At 44.8% G+C, this 21,540-nt stretch overlaps 1 protein-coding gene across 3 annotated transcripts in view; it reads right to left on the minus strand.

The window, feature by feature from the left end:
• RUNX1 (RUNX family transcription factor 1) overlaps nucleotides 1-21,540 on the minus strand; it is a 168,356-nt gene that overhangs the window by 16,805 nt on the left and 130,011 nt on the right. For 2 of the 3 annotated variants that reach the window (XM_061359090.1, XM_061359089.1), the window contains one exon: nucleotides 16,775-16,966. The exons of the other annotated variant lie outside the window; for it this stretch is intronic. In XM_061359090.1, coding sequence (XP_061215074.1) covers nucleotides 16,775-16,966 — 192 coding nt within the window. The remainder of the gene's footprint in view (nucleotides 1-16,774; nucleotides 16,967-21,540) is intronic. 3 annotated transcript variants of the gene reach the window in all.

Here is a 21,540-nt window from a genome sequence, read left to right on the forward strand (position 1 = left end):
CTAAAGTTAGGCGAAATGAATCACAGCGTATTTACACCTCCGAAGTTTCTCTTTCATGGGTTGGAGCAAGACCAAAGGAAGTGGAGAGATATCTCCTGGGCCAGGAGCTGGAAGTCACATTGAGTTTGCAAACACAAGATTAGCTGCACCTTCCTTTCGAGGGCAGTACCCTTCATGCCTGTATACCTGACCCTGCTGGTCCTGGGAGGGCATTGCTGATCGTCAAATCATAGAATCATAGAATAGTTAGGGCTGGAAAGGACCTTAAGATCATCTAGTTCCAACACCCTGGTGCTCAGCCATTGCCTGAGTGGGATTCTGCCTTAGGATGCTCAAGAAGACAGCCATGTGTTCATGTCACGGTGAAACCTAGCTTTGTGTCTGTGTTTCAGGATAGTTAGACATGAGGCTGGAAGTTCCCTGGATGGATTATTGCCACCAGAAAACCAAAAGAAAAGAGCTGAGTTGAATGAGAAAGTCTCTGCAGTCCACTGCTAGACACAGTGACAAGGGATGACTGCAGTGTGCCCTAAGGTATCTTGCAGGCTGCTCATGATGATGGTAACTAATTACTCCATATTAAAGTTCTTTAGCCTACAGATAAACAAAAAGTCCTTATCAATCTCTTCTTTTACACTTTCAGTGCTTCCTCCTTTTTTTCAACACGAAAGCAGTGGAAGAAAAAACTCACTCTCTGGAGCTTACCGTCATTTTATCCACCACAAAACACTGACCTTGATGTGAACTAATTAGGTTTGCAATAGATTATTAATACGAGTGGGTAAGGTGAAGTTTTGTCAGTATAAAAGAGGCCTTTGAAGATAACAGCCATTTACACTTTCATGATCTCATCCCAAGTGCTCAGAAAAAAGCCTATAAACTAATAAAGTAGAATTCATCCAGGGGCACTCTGCACACACAGCAGAGTATCACCCTACAAACCCTTATTCAGGATGGCAAATGAAATCTGCTTGGATTCTTTTAAATCCCAACACAAATCAGGATTAAAACACCTTTTAGTAATAAGCAGATCTCTGATGATCTAAAGACACACTGGTTCATTTTATTGACCTAGAGAAAGTAAGTGACATATCAAATGCAACCTTCATACTTTAACAACTGAGGTCACCTTGAGAAAAATGATACTGAGCCCACTGGTATGAAACCTCCCTCCAGAGTGCAGCTTTGATTTACAAGGTGAAGTAAGGTCTTCGGTCTTCTTCATGTGAACATGTATTTGTGAAGTCAGTTTGACTTAGAATGATGCACGGGTATTTTTAAAAAGGAGGTAACTAGGAAACTGTTGCTCATTATAGTACTGAACTAAAACAGACTTGTTGAAAACTCTATTAAATGATCTGCTCCTCTAAACTGTCAGGCTGGTTTTGAGGAGATCTGCAAAACCGAAATGGAAAATGAGTCAAGCCCAGAAGTATGTGCTGAAAGCCCCAACTCACTGGGTTGTCAGGAGCATTCAGCCCAGAAATACATTTAAAATACCATTTAAGAAATGCTTTGCTTCCTTTACAAAATCCTTTGGCACTTGCTGTGTAGCCAAGGAATGCAGCATCCTGCCGCGCTGTGGCCATCACCGATTCCACACGACCTATGGCCCTGGCGGGTGGCAGCAGGACGTCTCTCCTGACTCCCCCCGAACCAGAAAGGCTGGAGGAGTACAGCCAGGAAAGAAGGGTTAAAAGGCAGGTAAAGACTGATATCCTTGTTCAACCTTTTGCCACAGTTACAGAAGCAGGAATGCTCAAGACATGCGCTAGGTCTCAGTAAGCTTGCACATTCACTCTGCTGGCTGTATTTAAATATTACACTGATTTATTTCAGAGCAAGCCAGATCTAAATATGAAGGACAAAAGATAGAGGCATCATGAGCCTTGAAGTTAAAAGTGCTTCTCTTCTTAGGGCTACTGAAGTAACCAAGCAGAAGCTCAGCAAAATCAATACACAGATGTGTAGTACGTCTGAAGAATGATGCCAAAAATGAGACCCCTGAATAAGCAGGCACAGGGCTTTGAGCATGCAGGACTCAGCCAGCAATGACCTGGACACATGCTCTCCATCAGGCTGCTCAGGGAGGGGTCTGCCCCAAACAAGGAGGATGTGCCGCCCATCAGGGTACTGATGCCTGGAGGAGACCAGGGGGGCACCTGCTGATGCCCCAACTCCTGCACACCTCCCTGCCCCTTCTCCTGGTCCCTTCTGGGTGCAACCAGGCTGCCTGGAAACTGCACTGCAGCCCCAGACTTCGTGAACCTACACCCCAATCATGATTTCTGGTTTGTGTGCAGGCAGGTGTTACCAGAATGGGTGGAGTGAGGAATAACAGTGTTGAAGGAAAGTTGTAATCCGGTATAGAAAAGAAGTGTCAACACATGTCAAATGTTGCAAAATGTCCCGTTGTGGAAGAAATAGAGTAATTCCCAGTATTAACCAACAAACAGCTGTTGTGCTGCCAGGCTGAGGAAGATTTTTTCTTGGAATAGGAAACGTGTGGTGTTTTATACAAAAGACAACCTCAAAAATGAACCTTTAATGCACTAAACACTTCTGAACGGCTTGAAAAGTCTAACTTGCTATAACCTCTTTTCAAATTACCCCCTGTGACTAGCCTGCCTGCTCAGAAATACCATGTAAAGTTGTTGATCCCTGTTAGCAGTTATGAACCTGTGAAACACTGACACATCAAAAACTTTTTGGAAACTTAGCTAAAGACAGCTAAACTCAGTGAAATGTGCTGAACTGAGCAGTTTGAGACAACCGCGGCGTGGCGAGTAAGATCACAGGTCATCATTATAAGCAAAAGGAACTTTTTCCCATTTAAGAAACTATCTCAAAGCTAAACATAATTGTGATGCGTAAGCAAATACTGAATAATTATTTAAGTAAGACCAAACAAGGCGTTTACATAGAAAGCCAATGGGAGGGCGAGAAACAAGGTACTTTGTAGGTTATAGGTTGTTGGCTTGGTCAGGGAGAAAAACTTTCAGAAATTGCCCTAATTGAAGTATTTTTTATGTCTACATTTTCAGAGTTTTAAAAATTGGCAACATTTTGAGACAATTCATTGAAATTCAACCAGAGGTATGCATATGTGTTGTTGTTGTTTTGCAGTTGTTGATATTTGGGGGCTGCCAGAGAAGCAAAACAAAAAAACCCTTCATTTATTTGTGCAGCTCTTTAATCTGTTTAAATTAATATGCTTTATTACTCATTTTTTCCCCACCGTGATCCTAAAATGATCGCTTAGCTTCACTCACATTAGGCTCTCCTGCCAGTGAATTAAGTATGAAATGGTTTATTCCCCTGCTCTCCAGCAGCTCTTCCCCCCATCCTCACATGCTCATTTAGACAGTCTGAGTTTAAAGATAAGCTGATGATGAGACACTAGAAGGCAAAAACAGACAATTACCTAGGCAAATGTTTGAAGGATTTGGGCCCTGCGGCAAAAATGCTGTTTACTGAAGACTGAAAGCGCCATTTCTACTTAGTACAAGCCAGTGTGTCTGAACTCAGCAGTTCTGGATAGTGGCCACCAGTGGACTCAGAGCAAGGTTTATAGGTGCAAGATAACATCACGCTCCCGTCTGCATTTCATCACCGCAGGGCCTTTTTCTGTATTCTTAAACAAAGGCATGCAAGTACCAACAGAAGAATACTTTACCATCTGTCTTTATATTCACTCATTACATAGTTAATCATTTATTTTTATGCTGACGACCACCCCAACAAGGCAGAAGGGCAGATCCTCAGCTGGCATAGTTGGTAGAGCAAGACCAGCTTACGTTGGCTGAAGAGCCTTTGGTCTAATTCTGCACCTTTCGAAACTCACCACATTGGAGCAGGGTTGCAGTGCCAAACACGCTCCTGTTTTCCTTCCTACTTTCCTCCTTGAAAGATGTTTTGGGGCAAAGAACGGAGGATGCAGTAAGAGTTGAGATGAAGAGGAACAAGAACACAACCCAGCCTTCCATTTACCCGCTCCCACTTGCACAGCCTGGCGATCCACAACCAGTGATGGTGCTGGCAAAAATGGATGAGATCATGCTGAAAAGCTAAGAAAAAGGACATGGGAAAGCTGCTGAACTGCGCAACCTGCCTCTCACTTGGATCCATGGACTCAGTCACAAACAGCGCCGCAGCAGTTCTGCTCGCTCCAGAGGCTCCATGAGCCTTGGCTGATACATGGCAAACAGGTAGGAGGGCCACGTGCCTCCTGGCTGAGCTGGGGAAAAAATGCCATTAACACAACAAGTGGAAGGAAAGCCTGCATAAGACAGGCCTGCAGCCCCTGCTTCCCTCTGCCACCAGCTCTCAGTGGGAAGCAGGGCACAGCAGAACGGGTAGGAAAAGGTTCTAAAACATTACAGTTTCCACACAGGTGCACATTTAAAACATCTGTGCAGCAGAACTGGAGGAGGAAGAGTGGATGAAGGGAGACTGCAAGGGCAAAGATGGATGATCAAGAAAAAGGTCAGATTCCTGCCTTCACCTTGGAACTGAATGGTGTCTGGAGGTAGGCTGATCTTCCACCCAAGCTGAGCTACTTCAGAGGATCTCAGCCACACTAGCATCTGAGCCCAGCATCTTTCACAACATCTGAGATCTCAAGAAATGGCCCCAAAATGCTGGGTTAGTGGCACAGGTGATAGGCATACTGATAAGAAGGTATCAATAGTGCTAACCCGCCTGGAAGTAAGATTTCCAGTAAGACTGCCACAAACTAGGTGCCTATCTCCCATGCCTCATCTACCAGGCATGGTCCTACAAATAAGACCCTGGAGACCAAGCCTTAGTCACATTTAGATGCTGGGATTAAGCTATACTTTCCATAGGCTCTCTATAGGCTTTGTTCTATAACTTTATTTCCCCATAAAGAAAAGAGGGGCATGCTGTACCCAAGCACGGGGAACGTGTCTTGTGAGGAGACAGCCTTTCCTCAGTCCTCCCTTTATTTTTTTTTTCCTTCTTCTTCAAATGTGAAAAATAAGTTGTATGACAGCCCTTGGTGGAGATGTGTGCAACAAGGCCTTCATTGTCTCAGACAGGTGTGAGATTGGAATTGATTCAGCGCCAACAACCCCAGTATCAGAGCCAGCTCTGTGAGCTGAAAACATACACCAACCATCCAGTAATACCACTGCAGCCAGCCAGAGACTCAACAATTTAAGGCTTAACACACACACAACATAAATCAGATGAGGATGTACCAGCCAACCGTCAGCTTCTTGGGCAGATGCCTGCAGACCGTCTGTGCAAATCAGACCTTGCCTGTTTCAGTTATTGGAAACACTTTTTTTCTTTTTCATATAAAGATGAGAGGCTGGGTGGAGCAGCTGGCTCAGACACATTTACATTTGCCCTATCTTGCCCCAACAGCCTTCCTTTGCTTGCTGTTTGGAGGCAGTCCTTCTTGTAAAGTCACTTTATTCGAAGTGCAGGAGGGAAGGAATTACATCTTGGGGAAATGTTTAATGTACAAATACAAAAATCACATGGACACACACTCAATATGCACCACCCTCACGAAACAAAACCGTTCCCTTCCATGGGAGTTTAGGAGGCTCTGAACATGATCAAACAAGCACAAGAATTAGCACAGCTGTTTTTTCTTCCTTTCTTTCTTTAGTTCTTTTTTTTTTTTTTTAATCCATGGATACATTTCCTTCACTTTTCCAGGAAAACCTGGTTTTGCACTCTCCTCTCTGCCTTCACTTCTTTCACCTGCTTCAACCTACTCCCTGCTCTACATCTGTCCGCGTTAGTCACCCCAGTGAGGGTAAAACAGGGCAGTGCGGGTGGCCTCCTGCTCCTCCCCAGAGCTCAGGCACGTGCATGGAGAGATCCCATGTGGCACCCTGCCACCTCCGGCTCAATCACCCAAGGGTGACCCACAGATGTGCTGGTGATGGTCAGGCCCTCCGCTGCAGCCGAGGCACCTGGCAAACCCCACTCCTCCTTGTTTCTCCCTGTGCCCCAACAGCTCAGTTTTAGCTGATCCCAGCTGAAAGCTCTTCTCCAGCTCCTCAGTCCCCAGGGTGCACATGGGGCTCTTGCAATTCACAACACTGATAGCTAGACCTTGCAATCCCTTTCTGAGAAGAGGGTGACCTGCAAGAGGCTTCCCTGGGACAGGGCTGACTCCTGTGGGTCCCAGGCAGTTTATCCCCTGCCACATCCACCTGTGGGGTATATCTGCTGGCTTGGCAATGGAAGAGTGCTCACAAGGGTGGAGGCCAGGGAGTGCCATCAGCACAAGTGCCTGGCACAAACACCCATGTGTATGCTTAAAAGCTGAAGGAAGCTGAAAGAGAGCTTTAGAAAAAGGTGTTTGCAGAGGAGGGGTAAAAATGACAATACACTACTGATCCATTGCTATCTAGGTGAGTGTTAGCTGGCAATCTCGGTTTACACTCGCTTGAAATGTCTCCTTCCCTTCTGCATGGTTCCTTTCAAAGTTAACAAAAGTGTTCATTTTATAATGTATGTCAGAGCAGCACTGCTTTCTGGTAAATACCTTCCCCCATGAACTAATCAGTAACGGGTTCAAATTTGCAACTGGTTTTGCATGTAAAATTGCTCTTGTATATATAGGTCTGAAGGATATCAAAGAGGCTACTCTTTTGAGCAGTTATTCATATTCTTTACTGCAGAATGATGATCATCGTTTGGACTTGGGATTTTTAAAACCAAATATACTTCAGTAGTATTATGCAATGAGGACTGAAATCATCATAAATGCCACACTTGCTTAGCTAGCTGTAACTCACCTCCACGCTAATAAAACAAAGAATAGCTTCTGACAAAATGTGGCCTTTCCCACATGCTAAAGGATATAGCAGTTTACAGCAACTTCTCTGCATAGTGGAAACTTATCAATGAATAAAGCACTGAATATATATAGCTTTTACCTGTGCAAAAGAATCTTGGTTGCATGTTTTTTTGGTGTTAACGATCACCTGAATTTGATCTGTGAGAAGCTAAAGGGACCTGAACTGGCCAGGTCATACCTAAATGCTCTGATAATTGTAACAGTTTAAAACCACAAAGGATGCAGACTACAATGGTTTATATTCTGAAATGTGTCTAGTGATCCAGTTCCAGTTTTGGGTACCTAATCAAAGGCATTCAAAACATCTCTTTTTGGAGATATCCAGGCTCCCTGAAAGGGACTGGAGTTGAGCACCAGATCATGGAAGCTCTCGGAATCACTGATCTTGAACTGAGTATCTTGCCCAACGCAAATAAACCAAGTGAAACTCTGAAACAGACCTGGCTATTTTTTGTTGAAGATCAAGCTGACCCTGACAACAAACGCACAAGTTTTTAATAGATCTCTATCATATGCTTTTGTTTTTCAATGCTTTTAAGAGAAGAGCTGTATAAATAGAATGAAAATGATCAGATGGAGATGATCATCTATTTGACTATATAATGTGTACTTCTCCACATAACTGATTGCGTTACTGAGCACATCCAAGCCCATTGTTCTTTGCATGTGAACAACCTCCATTTGCTGGGGTCATCATATACTGAATACACAGGGAAAACTTATTTATAAGTTTGCTAAGGGTGTACTGTGTACTTAATTATGTAAAAGGAGCCCTGTGAACCCTCTAACCACGTGGGATCATTAGAGAAGATCTGCTTGATGCAACATCTTGTTAAAGGCATGGCAGTGGAAAAGACGAGGGCATGCCTGCACTTGATGCTTCGAAAGGAGCCCCCTGCCCCTCAGATAAATTGGGCTGCTTAAGAAAGCAGGATTTATCCACGTGCTGGTCCTCCTGACTGAAAAACCTCTTGGCTGCTATGAGCATGGGCAGTTGCTGAGCCTCCAGCAGAGCTAGAGGGGTTGATTTCACTCCATCCAAATCCAGCTGTCCACACCAACTCAGACTGTGAAGGCTCTGTATGGTGAAGTGGGGCTTTCACCTCAGCAACAAGCATTTGAGTACTAACTTATGTGCTAGTCTTGTTTCTCCTTCTTTGTTTTCTAGATGGCAAATAGTATGGGTGTCTGTGGTCAGTCTGCTCTAACCCCTCAGCATGTCCAGTTTGGAGAGGCTCAGTTCAGTATTTGAGGGAAAAGAATATATTCAATTACAAAACCAAAGTGGTGTCTTCTGGCATGTGGGCAGCATCTGCTGAATAATAAGCTGGTTTCAGTGGGTGTTTGTTTTTAGGGTAAGGAGCTCTTATTTATTTTTTGTTTGTTTTATTTACCATGGAAGGTAACTTGAGCTATGGTATCAAAACATGTCATGTTCTGCCAAGAGAGGATTAAAGAGGAGAATGCTATGGAAAGAAACTGGATTTGTCAGTAAAGAACTGAGAGGGATTCTAGTTACTGGAGTTTTGCAATCAGCACTTTCAATCTTCCTCACAATTGGGCTATTCAAAGGCTGAGAACATTGTTCAAGGGCCAGCGAGGAATAACCCCCAAACCAAGAAGTAGCTGCCTCAAATACCAAAATGCTATCAAACACATGACCATGTGTTGCCATCCAAAGTTCAGGACAGTGGAAGCACCTGCCTCTCAGGCCGGCAGGGATATTTGCTTTAGCCATCTACAGCATACATGTCATACATGAGATCTAGCAGCAGGCAAGATACCTGGTGAACCAGAATAAGGTGCTCCCATGGAAAAGTTAGAAAGCCCAGTGACACAACTAATCTCAATACAGATAGAGATGTGCCTTGAGGTAGAAAGCATTTAAGCTCCCATCCTGAATGATGCTGAGCCTTCTCAGTTGCCCCAGAAATGAGGAGAAGAGCAGGCAGATGGCCCACCTTGGAGGGGTTACTCCAGCACTCCTCTACCATGAGAGAGCTGAAGGACCGAGAAGTGAGGCTGAGTAAATCACTCTCTTCTCCAGCGATCACAGTGGCAGCTGAGAGCACTAACATGAGACTGACAGCATCAGCACAGGCACAGGATTCCTGCATTGGATTAGAGAGCAGCTCCACTTTTGCAATGACATAACGGAGAAGGGACTTTGGCATACTGAGTGGAAGATGACAAAAACAAAACAAACCAGAGAGGATTGCTGTGCAAGTCAAAAACTGAACAGGGGATACTTGTCCCTACCTGCAAGCTCTGCTTCTCTTCGCAGCATCCATCACCTCAGTGTTGTTCTCATGTGGTAAAAGACATGGACTGATTAATGAAAAATAAAACAGTGTCTGGGCACGAGCTGCCAAATTTTATAGCTGCCGAAAGTTTCAGCTAGACAGTGAGAAGGATTTCCAAGGGCATCTACATAGCTGTCACCGATTTCTTCATGGCTTAGGTGGTTGGGCGCTATCACAGATCTTGCTAAGACACCTTTCTGGTGTGCTAAGTTTTCCTAACTGCTCTGCAAAAAATCAAGATCTAAATAACTTGCCAAAAGAATGACTTTGACAAAACTTAGAATGAAATACAGATCTCTAAACTTCTCGATTGCTGCTTTAAAACTGAGATTTCCTTGTCTTTACTTAAAGTCATCCTTTAGGATGCTGTGCGGGGAGGACAAAAGGGGAATAAAAAGCAGAATAAAGTCTGTGTAAGTGGAGATGTTTCCTGGGGACTAAAAACATATTTGTTCCCTTATCTACTGCTTTTTTAACCTCAGGAAGTGCCAGGCAACTGGAATATGAAGATTGGTATCTTTCAAATATATCGACACTTGGAAATCTTCTGGATTAAACACCATTGCATAACTCTTTCCATTAGTACCTTCAGCTGATGAAAAAGCTGAACAATTTCAAGCCCTTTCTTTTTTTTCTAGAGCTGAATGTGAGGAGACATGGGAGGCTCTTGAGCAAGGCTTATGCCCCGGAGCTGGGTGTGCTCCCTGCAGTTGGGCAGGTGTTGAGGAACTGGCTTCCTCACCTCGCTCTGCCCCAAGTGGGAACAGACAGAGGAGACACAAATCTGTGGCTGAAGGGGATGAATCCTCAATGTGCGTGGAGGGGGCAGCAGGACAGATTTCTGCCACCCTCAGATGGGAGAAGTCTTCCCTATAGCAGGCAAAGCATGAGGTCTCCGATGCTGGTGTTGTACAGACTGAACTTGCATCCCAGGTGGGATTTATAGAGAGAACTGCTGAAAACTGGAGGTCCACATGGGTGCACTGGGGGTTTGCAGGCAAAGGTTTTACCTTGTCACTGGGATCCAACAGAGGAAAGAGTTGAGAAGATCCCTGAGTGTCCTCCTGCCTGTCCCAGAGAATGACACGTCTCTTGTTTTGCCTCACTAAAGCCACAGGTGCAGAGAATTGATTGAATGGAAGAAAATACGAGCCCAGAGAGCATCTCCTGGGTCCTGCAGCTGAGCCACATCTTGTGTGCTGCACTTGCATAACATAGCAAGATCTGTTTTATATTGCGTCTTTGTGTCTCTGATAGCACCCTGGAAGGCTGCCAGGGCTTCTCTGATACCTAGGAACCATCTTCTAATTTCCAGCCTAAATTCACTGTCAGGCAGTTTACAGAATAACCACTTGTTCTCAAGCTAACTGTCCTTCAGCACAAATAGTCCTCCTCCCTTCCTGATGTTGAACCTCTCTGCTGTGTTTATTGACTGTAATTATCTTCCCGCTCAGGCTCTGTTTTGGCACACTGAAAAAACTCAGCTCTGCTAAGCTCTTCTTTAAAGGAAGGTCATTATTCCTCTGGTCATACTAACAGCCCCCTTTGCACGCACTGCCACTCCAGTTAAATTTTTCTTGAACACTGGATGATCATTACTTCATCTGGACCTCGGATGAAATTTGTCTAAAACTTTCTATACTGCTATTAATGCAGTATCACACCTACAGAATCCCAAAATGGCAAAACTGGTGGCCCACTTCTGGGAGGGGAGAAGGGAAGAGAGGAGATTTCTAAGTCTAAGCAGTGGGAATTCCCTGTGACCGCTCTCATTCCTGGGCTGCTGCTGGGTATCACCAGCTCTCTCGTGTGTCTCAGCAGAGCCAGCCCTGCAGATAAGCAAAGTCTTGGCAGAGATAATGTGTCACAGAATTTCATCCCTGTCAAAATTACTATTTGGAGAGGACTCAAATGGTATTACAAACTTTACAAACCAAATGGAAGACATGCCTCTTGCTGTAAGGAGCCTATTTCCATGTGGGATGAAATGACTGTGTAAAAAATGATGTTGAGGGCTGGAGCCAAGAAAAAATGGACACTATGAAGCTGTGGGTTATTTAGTTGTATTATGCATGTCCTGTGTATAAGTCTACCAGACCGATATTTTCCAGTCTATACAATATATTCTGTATATACTATAACCTCACAAACATTCTCCAAGATACACATATGGAAGGTGTTAGTTTCACAGCAAAACAAGAAGTCTCACTTGGCCAGAAATGCTAGACAACTTACTTTTGTGCTTCTGCGGTTGGCAAGAGTCATATTTCTGCTGCTTCCTTTTAGTTTATGCTTTAGAGCAAACTTCCTAAGACATGCTCCAGTGTGGTCAATATGAGAAACTCTGGATAAAAATGGGACCATCTGTGCCTGCAGAGCTGCAGGAGGGATTCAGACAGCCTTAAATAGGAGGTTTATATAAATTTGTTAGTAGGGGGTGTGAAAGGGGAGGGATTTTTATCCAGAGTGGACTTTATTAGACTGAATGAAGAATTATTTTGTGTATTTTAATATGGTTCACATGCTTTTGTGCTTATCTTTTCAGATGCAAGCTGGTTTATGACACGATAAATAGACAGCAGGGTGAGTCTGCTGATAATGACACCATACCCCTTAAAAAGAAAAACTGCCGAGGTTACTTATGGCTTTATATAAAAGTATTATCTGTGAATCAAAGAAACATACTGTACTTTCAGTAGAAAGATATTTCTCTCTATAAAATTTCCTTTTTGATAGAGCCAGTTGGAACCCTTCCAGCTAAACAGATTTGGTTTGCAAACATCACTACTTCAACAAACTTCATGCGACCTCCCGGTGATTGTGGCACTTGAGCTCTGGGTCCACATCACTGGCGTGGCTTCAACTCCTTCCTTTTCTCCTTATGAAAAAGCTGTTTGGTGGCTACTGGCATTGAGAGGAGAGGAAAGAAGAAAAAGCATATCTCTCCCAGCACACATTCACTGGGTAGGCTGCCCACCGTAGGAGGGGGGAGATGGAGGGGATCTCCATCAAAAGGGATCTCCCCCAGCTGCCAGCAAAACATGTGCAAGTAGTCCCTTGGTCGGGAAACAGCAAGCAGGACTGGGGAGGCAGGATCTGTGCATCCAGGAGAAGCAGCAGAGCTTGGCAGCGCGGGCTGAGCTGACTGGAAATGATGTACCTGCTGCCCACACTGCCCCTGCTGCCCACACTGCCCACGCTGCTTGCACTGCTCGCACTGCCCGCACTGCCTACGCTGCCTCCACTCCCTGCTGATGTGCTGACGCGACTCTCCCCTTGCTGCTCCGCCAGCCAGGGGAAGGCGGGAGCGGCGCCGATAGGAAGGGTGCCAGACTCAGGCAGCACTTGCTTGACACGCCAGGGAGCGTATTTTGGGACAGAAAGGTCAGGTGGTTAATCAAGTGGAAACGGGATGATACGCTGTTAAAGCCCCATGTACTTGCTCTGCAAGCATGCTGGGATACAGAAAGACGGGGAGATGCAGACGTGTCCAAAGGGAACATAAACATATTGGCATTGAGCACTGAACAACAGAAAGAGTTGGCAGGTCCCTGATCTTCAGCGCATGTTTAGCTCTTTTGGCAGGGAATTACAGGCACATCAATCCAGATTCTCAAAAAGCACCTGAAAACTACATTTTGCAGCAGCAAAACATGGAGGCAGCCTGTTGAAGCCTGCTCTGAAATGCTGCTCTGTGAACACTTCTAACTCCATTAACCTATGGCCTATTGAGCTGATTTAGAAGTGGGAATATTATGAATCAAGGCAGGATACCTCTGTAGTCAGAACCAAGCCATTTTAATTCCCCAGGCTTAAATGCCGCCCTTGACTCCACTCCTGTGTTTCACCTGCTCATGGGAGCCCTGATAAACTTGGGCTGGTTTTGGTGGAACAAGATTACGATAGCAAGGACCTTGAAATGTCTCTTAAACAAAGCATAGTGCACCTAGAGGAAGACAAAAGGCTGGCTTGTAACAGAGTAATCTCTCAGTCGTTACGTTTCATGCAAATTCAAAGAGCTGATCTTTAAATGATGTCTCTTGCTTTGCTATCGGTGCTAATTCTGCTGCTTCGCTTAAAGATCTGTCAGCAATTTTATTACAACCTCTTGTTTCCAGGGATTTTAGGCTTGGTCATAAAAGTGTGGTCCCAGCCGAAACTTAACATATAAGGTTTCAAAATCTAAAAAGGAAAAAAAAAATGCAAGCGAGCTAACTCAGGTATTTTTAAGGCAATAAAAGCATAAAAAGAACCAGAAGCGTGTAGCACAAAGTGATCACAATGATTGTCTGTTCTTCTGAGAGAGGAGAAATAGCTTTATTTCATTTATTTTTTTAACCTATGGGTAATTAATAAGTCACCAGTTGGAAACATTGTTTGGGCTAATTTTGGGGGGGGGAAATGAAGCTATTTAATTGCACACGTTTTTGCATGGCATTCCTAAACCCACTAGTTGGAAGTTTATTATGCAATTTATGAACTCAATGCTTCCAAAAGAACACCTTCTTGTCCCCATGACTTACGTGTTTAACATATTTTTATTGGCCCTGAAAAAAAACAGTATTCTAAAGGAAGCCTATAAATTCCTATTTATGTAAAACTCTTGAATTACAGATCTACCTACTCTGGTTAACAGTAACCACTGTAGAATTAGTAATTGTGTCTTTAGTATCTGATTCAGGCTGGTGTTAGAAGAAACTCAACCATGATACACAGACAGATTTATGGCTCTTCTCTATATAAACTTAAATGCTCATCAAGGGGTTTGCTTAAACTTTGCTAAACAACACCTCAGAGCAGCTCACATGTCTCTGTTTTCTTTTCCCCTCTGTACAAAGGAAGGGGTGAATTAAGGTTGCAGCACTGGTCAGGTTTGGAGCTTTAACTGAATACCCTCACTTGGTGGGTCAAATCCTTTGACATTACATGCTTGGTACTGGCACAGAGTAATATTTCAACTTAAACCATGTGTGATGTGGTGGAAGCTTTTTCTCCCCCTCTGTTCTCCTTTGGTCTGTGAATTGGTTATGGTTAGATCTTTTAAATGAACAGGTGTACTTTCTCCCCCCTTGTGATATGAAAGAAGCATAAAACTCGATTATAGCAATTTATGGTCTCTTAACTTGCTTGGACTTGTATCCGTGACACAAGCAGCTTTATGCTCTTATTCAAGACTTGGTAGAATAGGAAGTTAAAATTAACCTCAATCCTTTTATAGATGAAAACCTCAACAAATAAACAGTGGTTTAGTGGCATGGCAACCTGCCCCTTTAAATCCAAGAACTAGTCTGAGATGTCTATTTTGAGTTAGTTTTGCTTTTTCAAAAAAGATAATTGGACTTGGATGAATAGAGGAGTAGTCTGTGATTCATACTGGTGTGAATTAAAGCAAAGTTTTATGCTACTACTTGGAAGATGGCAACACATGGGGTTTGATGCCTCATTTTACGCCTATATAAAAAGCACTCTGTGCTCTCCTCAGTGAGTTTCCACACAAGTGTTCCAGGATGCAAAGATGTGTGGATAGGTATAGCAAGCTATGGAGCAGGCCAGAAGTGTTTTGTTTTTAGAGGCCTGTGTTCTGAAATGTAACACTGCTTATTAAAAACAAAAAAACTCAAAAGGAATATCCCAGCTCCCTAGAGTTCACACAGGAGATCATCCCGAAAACTGATCATACTTTAAACACTGAGTTAAAAATGATGGTCTGAGCCTAGCCCTTTTCCCGACTGTGATAGCGTGACCCTGAAAAGACAAGCCCTAGAAATTAAAAGGCGTCTGCAGCAAAGACAGTCCCAAATGAGGGAGGATTCAGTTTGGGGCTTATTTTACTGATAGCGACTGCAAGCCTCAACAAGTTGCTCAATGGATAATGTGCACGTTTCAGAGGCTGAGGGAAAGGGGAACCAGGAGAAAGCAGCCTGAAGAGGAGGATATCAATGAGGGAACACCAGCAGTACGATCACTATCATTTTCTGAGCTACGTCCACAGGTGAAACACATTAAAATCTGTTTTGCAAAGAGCAAATCAGAGCACTGTACTGAAACTATTTCTGGAGAGAGCAGCTGAATCCATGTCCGAGCGTGAAAAGCCTATTGCTCTGAAGTTGTACGAGCGAGGTACTTTCACAGGGAACCAGGGGAGAGGGATACTGGATGTTAAACCTGATACTGTGCTAAGCATATAGTGTTCCCAAGAAGCTGAAGAATGCACGTCTGCGATGGATACCTCCACCCACATAGCCACTGGCTGCTGAGTAGCCATAATAATATGTGTGCTTTCTCTTACAGAAACAGAGCTGTGCACAGCAGAAGCCCAGCATGGTTTGCTCTGCAAATCACAACACTAAGTGAGGGGACTGGATCCTTCACCTGACCTGACCTGGCATGGATCTGGAGGGGGAAGGAGCTGGGTGGTCCTTCCAGCTGTCTTTTTTGCCCACCTCTGTCTACATTACAGCACATGACAACATGTTGATTTATTTCCCATACTGTTCAAAAACGCCTGCTTCTGCTCACAGCAAAGTCAGCAGCACACTTGCAGCAGATTCCACTTGAGCCTAGGTCCTTCCCAGCCCTGCGAATAATAGGATGTAACAAGTGTTTGCCTTAAGTAATGGATAACCTTTTCTGCATGCAATAAAGAGTACCCTGGTTTTGAAAATAAATGCTAAAAAAAGAACTTATTCTGATTTGCAGTAACTATTTCTCCCCAAAACCCCAGCAGAGAACCTCAATTGAGGCCATTTCATTCCAGTTGGAAGAACAGAGGAAAACTCCAATAGGAACCGTGTTCACTAAAACCAATACTGTTCCGCATCCTCCCTTTAGTTACAACTCACTATGAAGCTGCATTTTGATGGTTTTTTTTGCAGGACACGTATCAGCTGATGGTTTAGTGACCTGATTCATTGCTCACTGAGTTTTATCTGATCTTAGGGACAGAATAGGTTTTAGGAGGGCCAGACTCAGCTCTAGTGGTGGCAGGAAAGATTTCAAGCTAGAAATCTTGGTTTCATTCACATCATCCGAGCCTGAGCCTTGGAGGAAATGACTCCTGAATCACTGTTCTGCATGTTATCATTCAAATAACATCAGTTACAGAAATACACTCAAACCTGACTGCCAGTATTAAAGTCTTAGCACTAAGAGGTTGTCTTCAGGGGACAAAGCACTTTGCAAAGCCTTCTTTGCTGCTGACTTCCTGGGAAAGGTCAAAGCAAGGCATTGACAGTATTTCTCCCATTCAAGCACACAATGTGAATGATAAATACCCATCAGGAAATACACCTACGCATAGAAGAAGACCTGGCATGATGCATCTTTGCAAGAAAACAACAGCTTTCAAGTTATTATGGTTCTAGCACAGGTGAGGTTAATGAACACCATGAGCTGTACCGACACGAGGAAGATGAGGCAGTATGGACCCCTTAAAATCTGTCAGGTCTTTAGAAACACAGACGTATGTTAGGAAGCCCCTCCTTTCACTTGTTAAAGGCTTTCACTCATTAAAGGTGGCCAAGGGGAGTCTAGCAGAGATTGAGGGGCTGGGGGGCAGCGAGCCCCCATGCTCCACAGGCTGGTGGGGTGGAGATGGGCGAGCGGGGTGAGGATTTCAGGTACTTACCCTGAATCTGACTCTGAGGCTGAGGGTTAAAAGCAGTGGTGTGGTTCAAGGAGGCTCGTGGGTTGGGTGTGGGGGCTGGGTGGTGTGGGCTGACCCTCATGGCCGTACGACGCAACTGCTCCAGTTCACTCAGGCGCTCTGAAAAGGACAAGCTCCCGGGCTTTGTCTGATCATCTATTTTCTGACGATGTCCTATTGTGGGAGGGGGGGGAAAAAGATCAGAAAATCTCACTGACACATGAGGTCTGTTGACTTATTTTATTTCTTTTTTTATATTTTCTTAATTTATGTTGTCTGTTGTTTCGTTTTGGTTTTTTTTTTTTCATACCCCTCATCCACTGGTGACGTACCTAACTGGCCATCTGAAATCAAACTGAAACCACCTCTCTGCAAGAACAGGTGACACAAGCAAGTCATGCATTGTTACTGTATTGTGGGGTCTAGTGTGAAGGACCAGACCCACTGAAAATTGCAGTGCCTTCTTACACCTCACACTGGGAGAGGTGTTTCTAAAGGGAGGACTGTCTGTGGGGATGCATAAAAGGAGGAAACATTGAGTGGCCCCTCTGCTAAACCTGCACTGGAATAACTCCTCTAAAAATTCAGTCCCAGATTGTCATAAGGTACCATAATTAACTAAGTACTGTGGGGCTATACAATAACAAATCAGAACAAGTCCATGCTTTTGATCCTTTTGCAATGGATTTACAGACAGAAATAGGAAAGAAACACCAGAAGCTAGCAGAATTGAAACTGGAGTAATGAAGTTTCTCTTAGTGGCATCGGGAGCTTCAGAAACGTGAGGTCCCACCAGATACCTAACTATAATGAGTGTAGATACTGACATTACAGCACTGGCCAGTGCACAGCAGACTTGGTCATGGCCATACAGCAGTTAGAGCACTCCCCTGGAGCATGGTCCCCATGAAGCTTCGGTGCTGTGGCCCTTTGAGGCTGGTAAGGAACAGAGAAGGCACTGGAAAGGCCCAGCTCCAGTGCAACATCAGGGCATGTCCAGGTTCAGCTGGAAAGGCAGAGACATCCCATCATGGGCAGGGCTGGTTTCTAGACAAGCCTTAGTTAGCCGCAGTGAGCAGTGTGCAAGGACTAAGGTAATGCATTTCTAACTGTTGCCTGTGGCTGCTGTCTGTACTGGGATCTTTCGTGTGTCAACCTGTAACCACAAAGACAGCACACAGAGCATGCAAGAAGGGCGTCTTGTCTCCCCTCCCCTTCCTCCCATAGAGCACTGTTACCCTGACAGGAATTCCATGTCAGATCTCTAGCCCATAGATCAAACACCTTTTTTTCTCCTTGTTCCCTTGAAGAAGGTGGCATCATGCTTGTTTTTTGCTGAATGCCATAGTTTACTGTCTATCTGCTCCCAATTTTCATTTTCTTGACACGAAGAGTTGCCTCCTGTAGTTTTCCTTGTATCTCCATTCCCCCCACAAGGACATGACCAGTGCTGTTCCTATGTTGAATCCTCTCTCAACAACACACGGCTACAGCAGTGAAAGAGGCTGCCACAAAATCCCTAAAATAATCCACCGTGCCCTGTTCCACACATCCCCATAGTGTTTAATACATAAACATTCACCAACATCCATGAACATGCAGCTTCCAATCTTGAGTATTGGTGAGTAAGCAGCAACAGATCACTGGAGAGATCTGTATGCCCCTTACTCTACAGAGCGCTCTTTCACGCTGCCTGAGCAGCTCAATCGAGACACAGGACCATTTTATGCACTGAAAGGAAAATGCACATTTAAAAGCATTCCCAGTAGCTGCATTTCTAAAATTAAATTTTATAACTTGTATTATGGTTCCAAATCGCAGTGGCTTGCGTTTCTTCCTGCTGCCAGGCCCTTTGGCACAGCTTCAACTGTCTCGGATTCCACACTGCGCTGTGAGTTATCCCAAGGGGGGGGAGGGAATTAAAATATAAAAAGATGTATTATATAGCAGCGGTTTCATCATTAAAGAGACCCATTAGGGCTTCCAAAAAGAAAAAAAAAAGGAAAAAAAAGGAAAAAAAAGGAAGGGAGAAGTGAAGAAATATGAAAAAGACTTTTATCTGACATTCTGGTTGGTCAAGAGCAAACACTTCATCTATCAGCAATGCAAAGCTGGGTTCTGCCTCAAGCCTTGGGCTCCTGACCCTGGGCTTGAACGCAAACACGCAGAGTCATACATGAAGTGTAAAATACCTCATACATTTGGATTATTTTAAACTTCAGCAGGCTGAACCCGGGCTTGCAGAGCCAAGAGCCAGATCCTTCCAAATCCTTCCCAATCCTTCCCCCCTGTGTAATTTATTCCTAATTTCAAATTCCGCCCAAACATCATCTTCTTTCAAGGGAGTGCATCAGCACCAAACTTGACCCCTGCTACCCTGCCTTCTCCTCCTACCTCCCTGGTGCTGCCCTCCTTGCACCTGGAGTTATGCCTGCCCGGTGTGAAACCAAGCATCCCAGCAGCACAAGCCTATGTGCTTACAACCTCGCATGGAGTTCCTCCTGAATCCAACAGGACAAGGGCCACATTAAGGCTGTTGGGGCAGGATTAACATTCCTGCTTTGAAACCAGCTCAGGCACTAAGTTTGTGTCGATCTGGCACACGACGCTGGGCAGGGCAGGCAAACCCGAGCTCGCTCTCAACAAACCAAAGAGCAGGCGGCGAGCAGGGCACATTAACCCAGGCACAGCATCCTCCCGAGGTCACTGCAGGGCACCCTGTTCCCAGGCCAGCTCTGTCTGGGCTGATGGAAGCATCTCTGCCCGTCTCTGTGCTGCTCAACCACAGAGTGAAACTCCTGGTGCCCCCAGCCCAGCCCTGCTGAATTTGGGCACTGAAGGGGTCAGCTAGCCACCTGTTGGACAGGGTCTTCTCTGTAGCCTGGGGGCACCACTGGTGCATCAGCACACTCAAGATCTGTCTCATCCCTAGGGCTTGTGGAAATTCCACCCATGCCATTGCATTCAGATATGAAAGATCAGTGCCAACAGGTTCCTGCTTAGGGGAACTCTGTTGTTGTTTTTGTCCATATATTTTCATTTTTGGACAGAGCTGCTTAGAATCAATGCCAGGCACTACTGTCACCTCAAGATGTAGCTCCAAAAGTGGCTCTTCCCACCAAGTCACCCTTGCTGACTGCTGCAGGTAGAAACGCAGAACCTGTTTTGCATGAGGGTCTGCAGCAGGGAAGTGAAGAACTGTGTCAGAAAAATCTAACAAATATAAATGAGTTTCCCAAGCCACTATAAACGCACAGGCAGAGCTGTGACTTGCATTTTTATGTTTATTAGCTTTACTTTGAAGTTACCTTCTAAACACCTTGCTTAAAGAGCAGGCAAGTTATCCTCAGTTCAGCCTGGTAAAGCCCAGGACTATTATTATCCCTGTTTCACAGGTGGAAAACTGAATGACAGAGAAATGAGGTGACTTGCCCGTGGCTGGTCAGTGACCCTGTGGTAGACACTGGCCTCCCAACTCAGTGTGGTGACCACAAGCCCAGGCTTCCCCTGTCCAGGACAGCAGCATGTTGCAGGATGAAGAAGAGTGGCAGGAAGGGCCTTGGGAACCGGTGCAGCTCTGCTGAGCCAGCGGTTTGGCCACAAGGATCTGCCACGTCTGCAGATCAGACAGTACTTTATGGAAGTCAATCAAACATTCAGCTGTTGAACGAAGAAGACCCTGTCCTACAGCCCCCAGAGAGAGCTGGCTTGCCGTGAAATGGTACCACTGTCTTGTTCCCTCCACATGGGTTTTGACAAGCATCAATTTGCAGGTACTAGCAGAGAAAAGAAAAGGGCAGCATTTTTTCCCCGTGGGTTGCAGGGTCCGACAACGGAGTAGGACATCCAGCCTGCCTGGCCAAACCTCGGGGTTTGGGGGCTTTTGGACTTTTCTTCTTTTATCCCTTTCAAATACTGCCTTGGTGAGGTCAGGCAGACTTTTTTACACTGAGTATTAAACAAGGAGTGCAGAGAAAACATTAGCTTTTCCGATACTTTTACAGCAACGCAACATGAAAGTACTTTCCTTCTTAATGGGAGGGAAACGCAGTTTTATAGACTTTAAGAGACTGCAGAGCACTCAGCTTGGCCTGCAGCCATCTGGTTGGGGCTCTGGATGTGGAGATGACAAGAACAAAGCGCTCTGGCAGCCCCTAGTTTTGCATACATTGGGTTTTCACTGGGAATGGTTGCTTGGTCCTTGTTTCACCATGGCTGGCGCCATGCAGACAACAGCACCAATGCACTGGGATGTCTCCAAGTGCAGAAAAAGAAACAGGTCTCCCATTGCCTTAATTTTAACCTAGTTTGTAAGTGTCACTAGATACTCTTCAGATTAGGAGGGGGAGAAACAGGTAAAACAGAGGCTGAGGAAAGGCATCATTGCTCTCATTCTGCCAGCTGAAGCTACGGAAATTCCTGTGGGTACCCAATGCCTTTTTACAAGTAAACACTACTGGAATGCATTAATGGACATTTTTCTTCTCTTTTCATCAATTCACAGGATGAGTACACTCTTCTGTGCTTGCTCTCATTTGCTCACAAATATGACTATTTGGAGCATTGGGAGGTACTGATACCTGCAAAAGATTTGAGCTTGGGGGATCAGGTGTCTGATGGGAGACACATTGGCTCATGGCTGCTGAGCATCCCAGCTAGAGGCAGACCTGAGCACAAACACCACAGGTTTTCATGTGCATTATCCGTAAGTTTTCTATCCAAAATCAGCAGGGTGTATTTGGGTGGCA

Source organism: Neopsephotus bourkii, unplaced genomic scaffold (assembly GCF_033783945.1).
Source record: "Neopsephotus bourkii isolate Nb327-2 ecotype Australia unplaced genomic scaffold, CSIRO-AGI_Nbou_v1 NB_962, whole genome shotgun sequence".
In the NCBI taxonomy this organism is placed as follows: Eukaryota; Metazoa; Chordata; class Aves; order Psittaciformes; family Psittacidae; genus Neopsephotus; species Neopsephotus bourkii.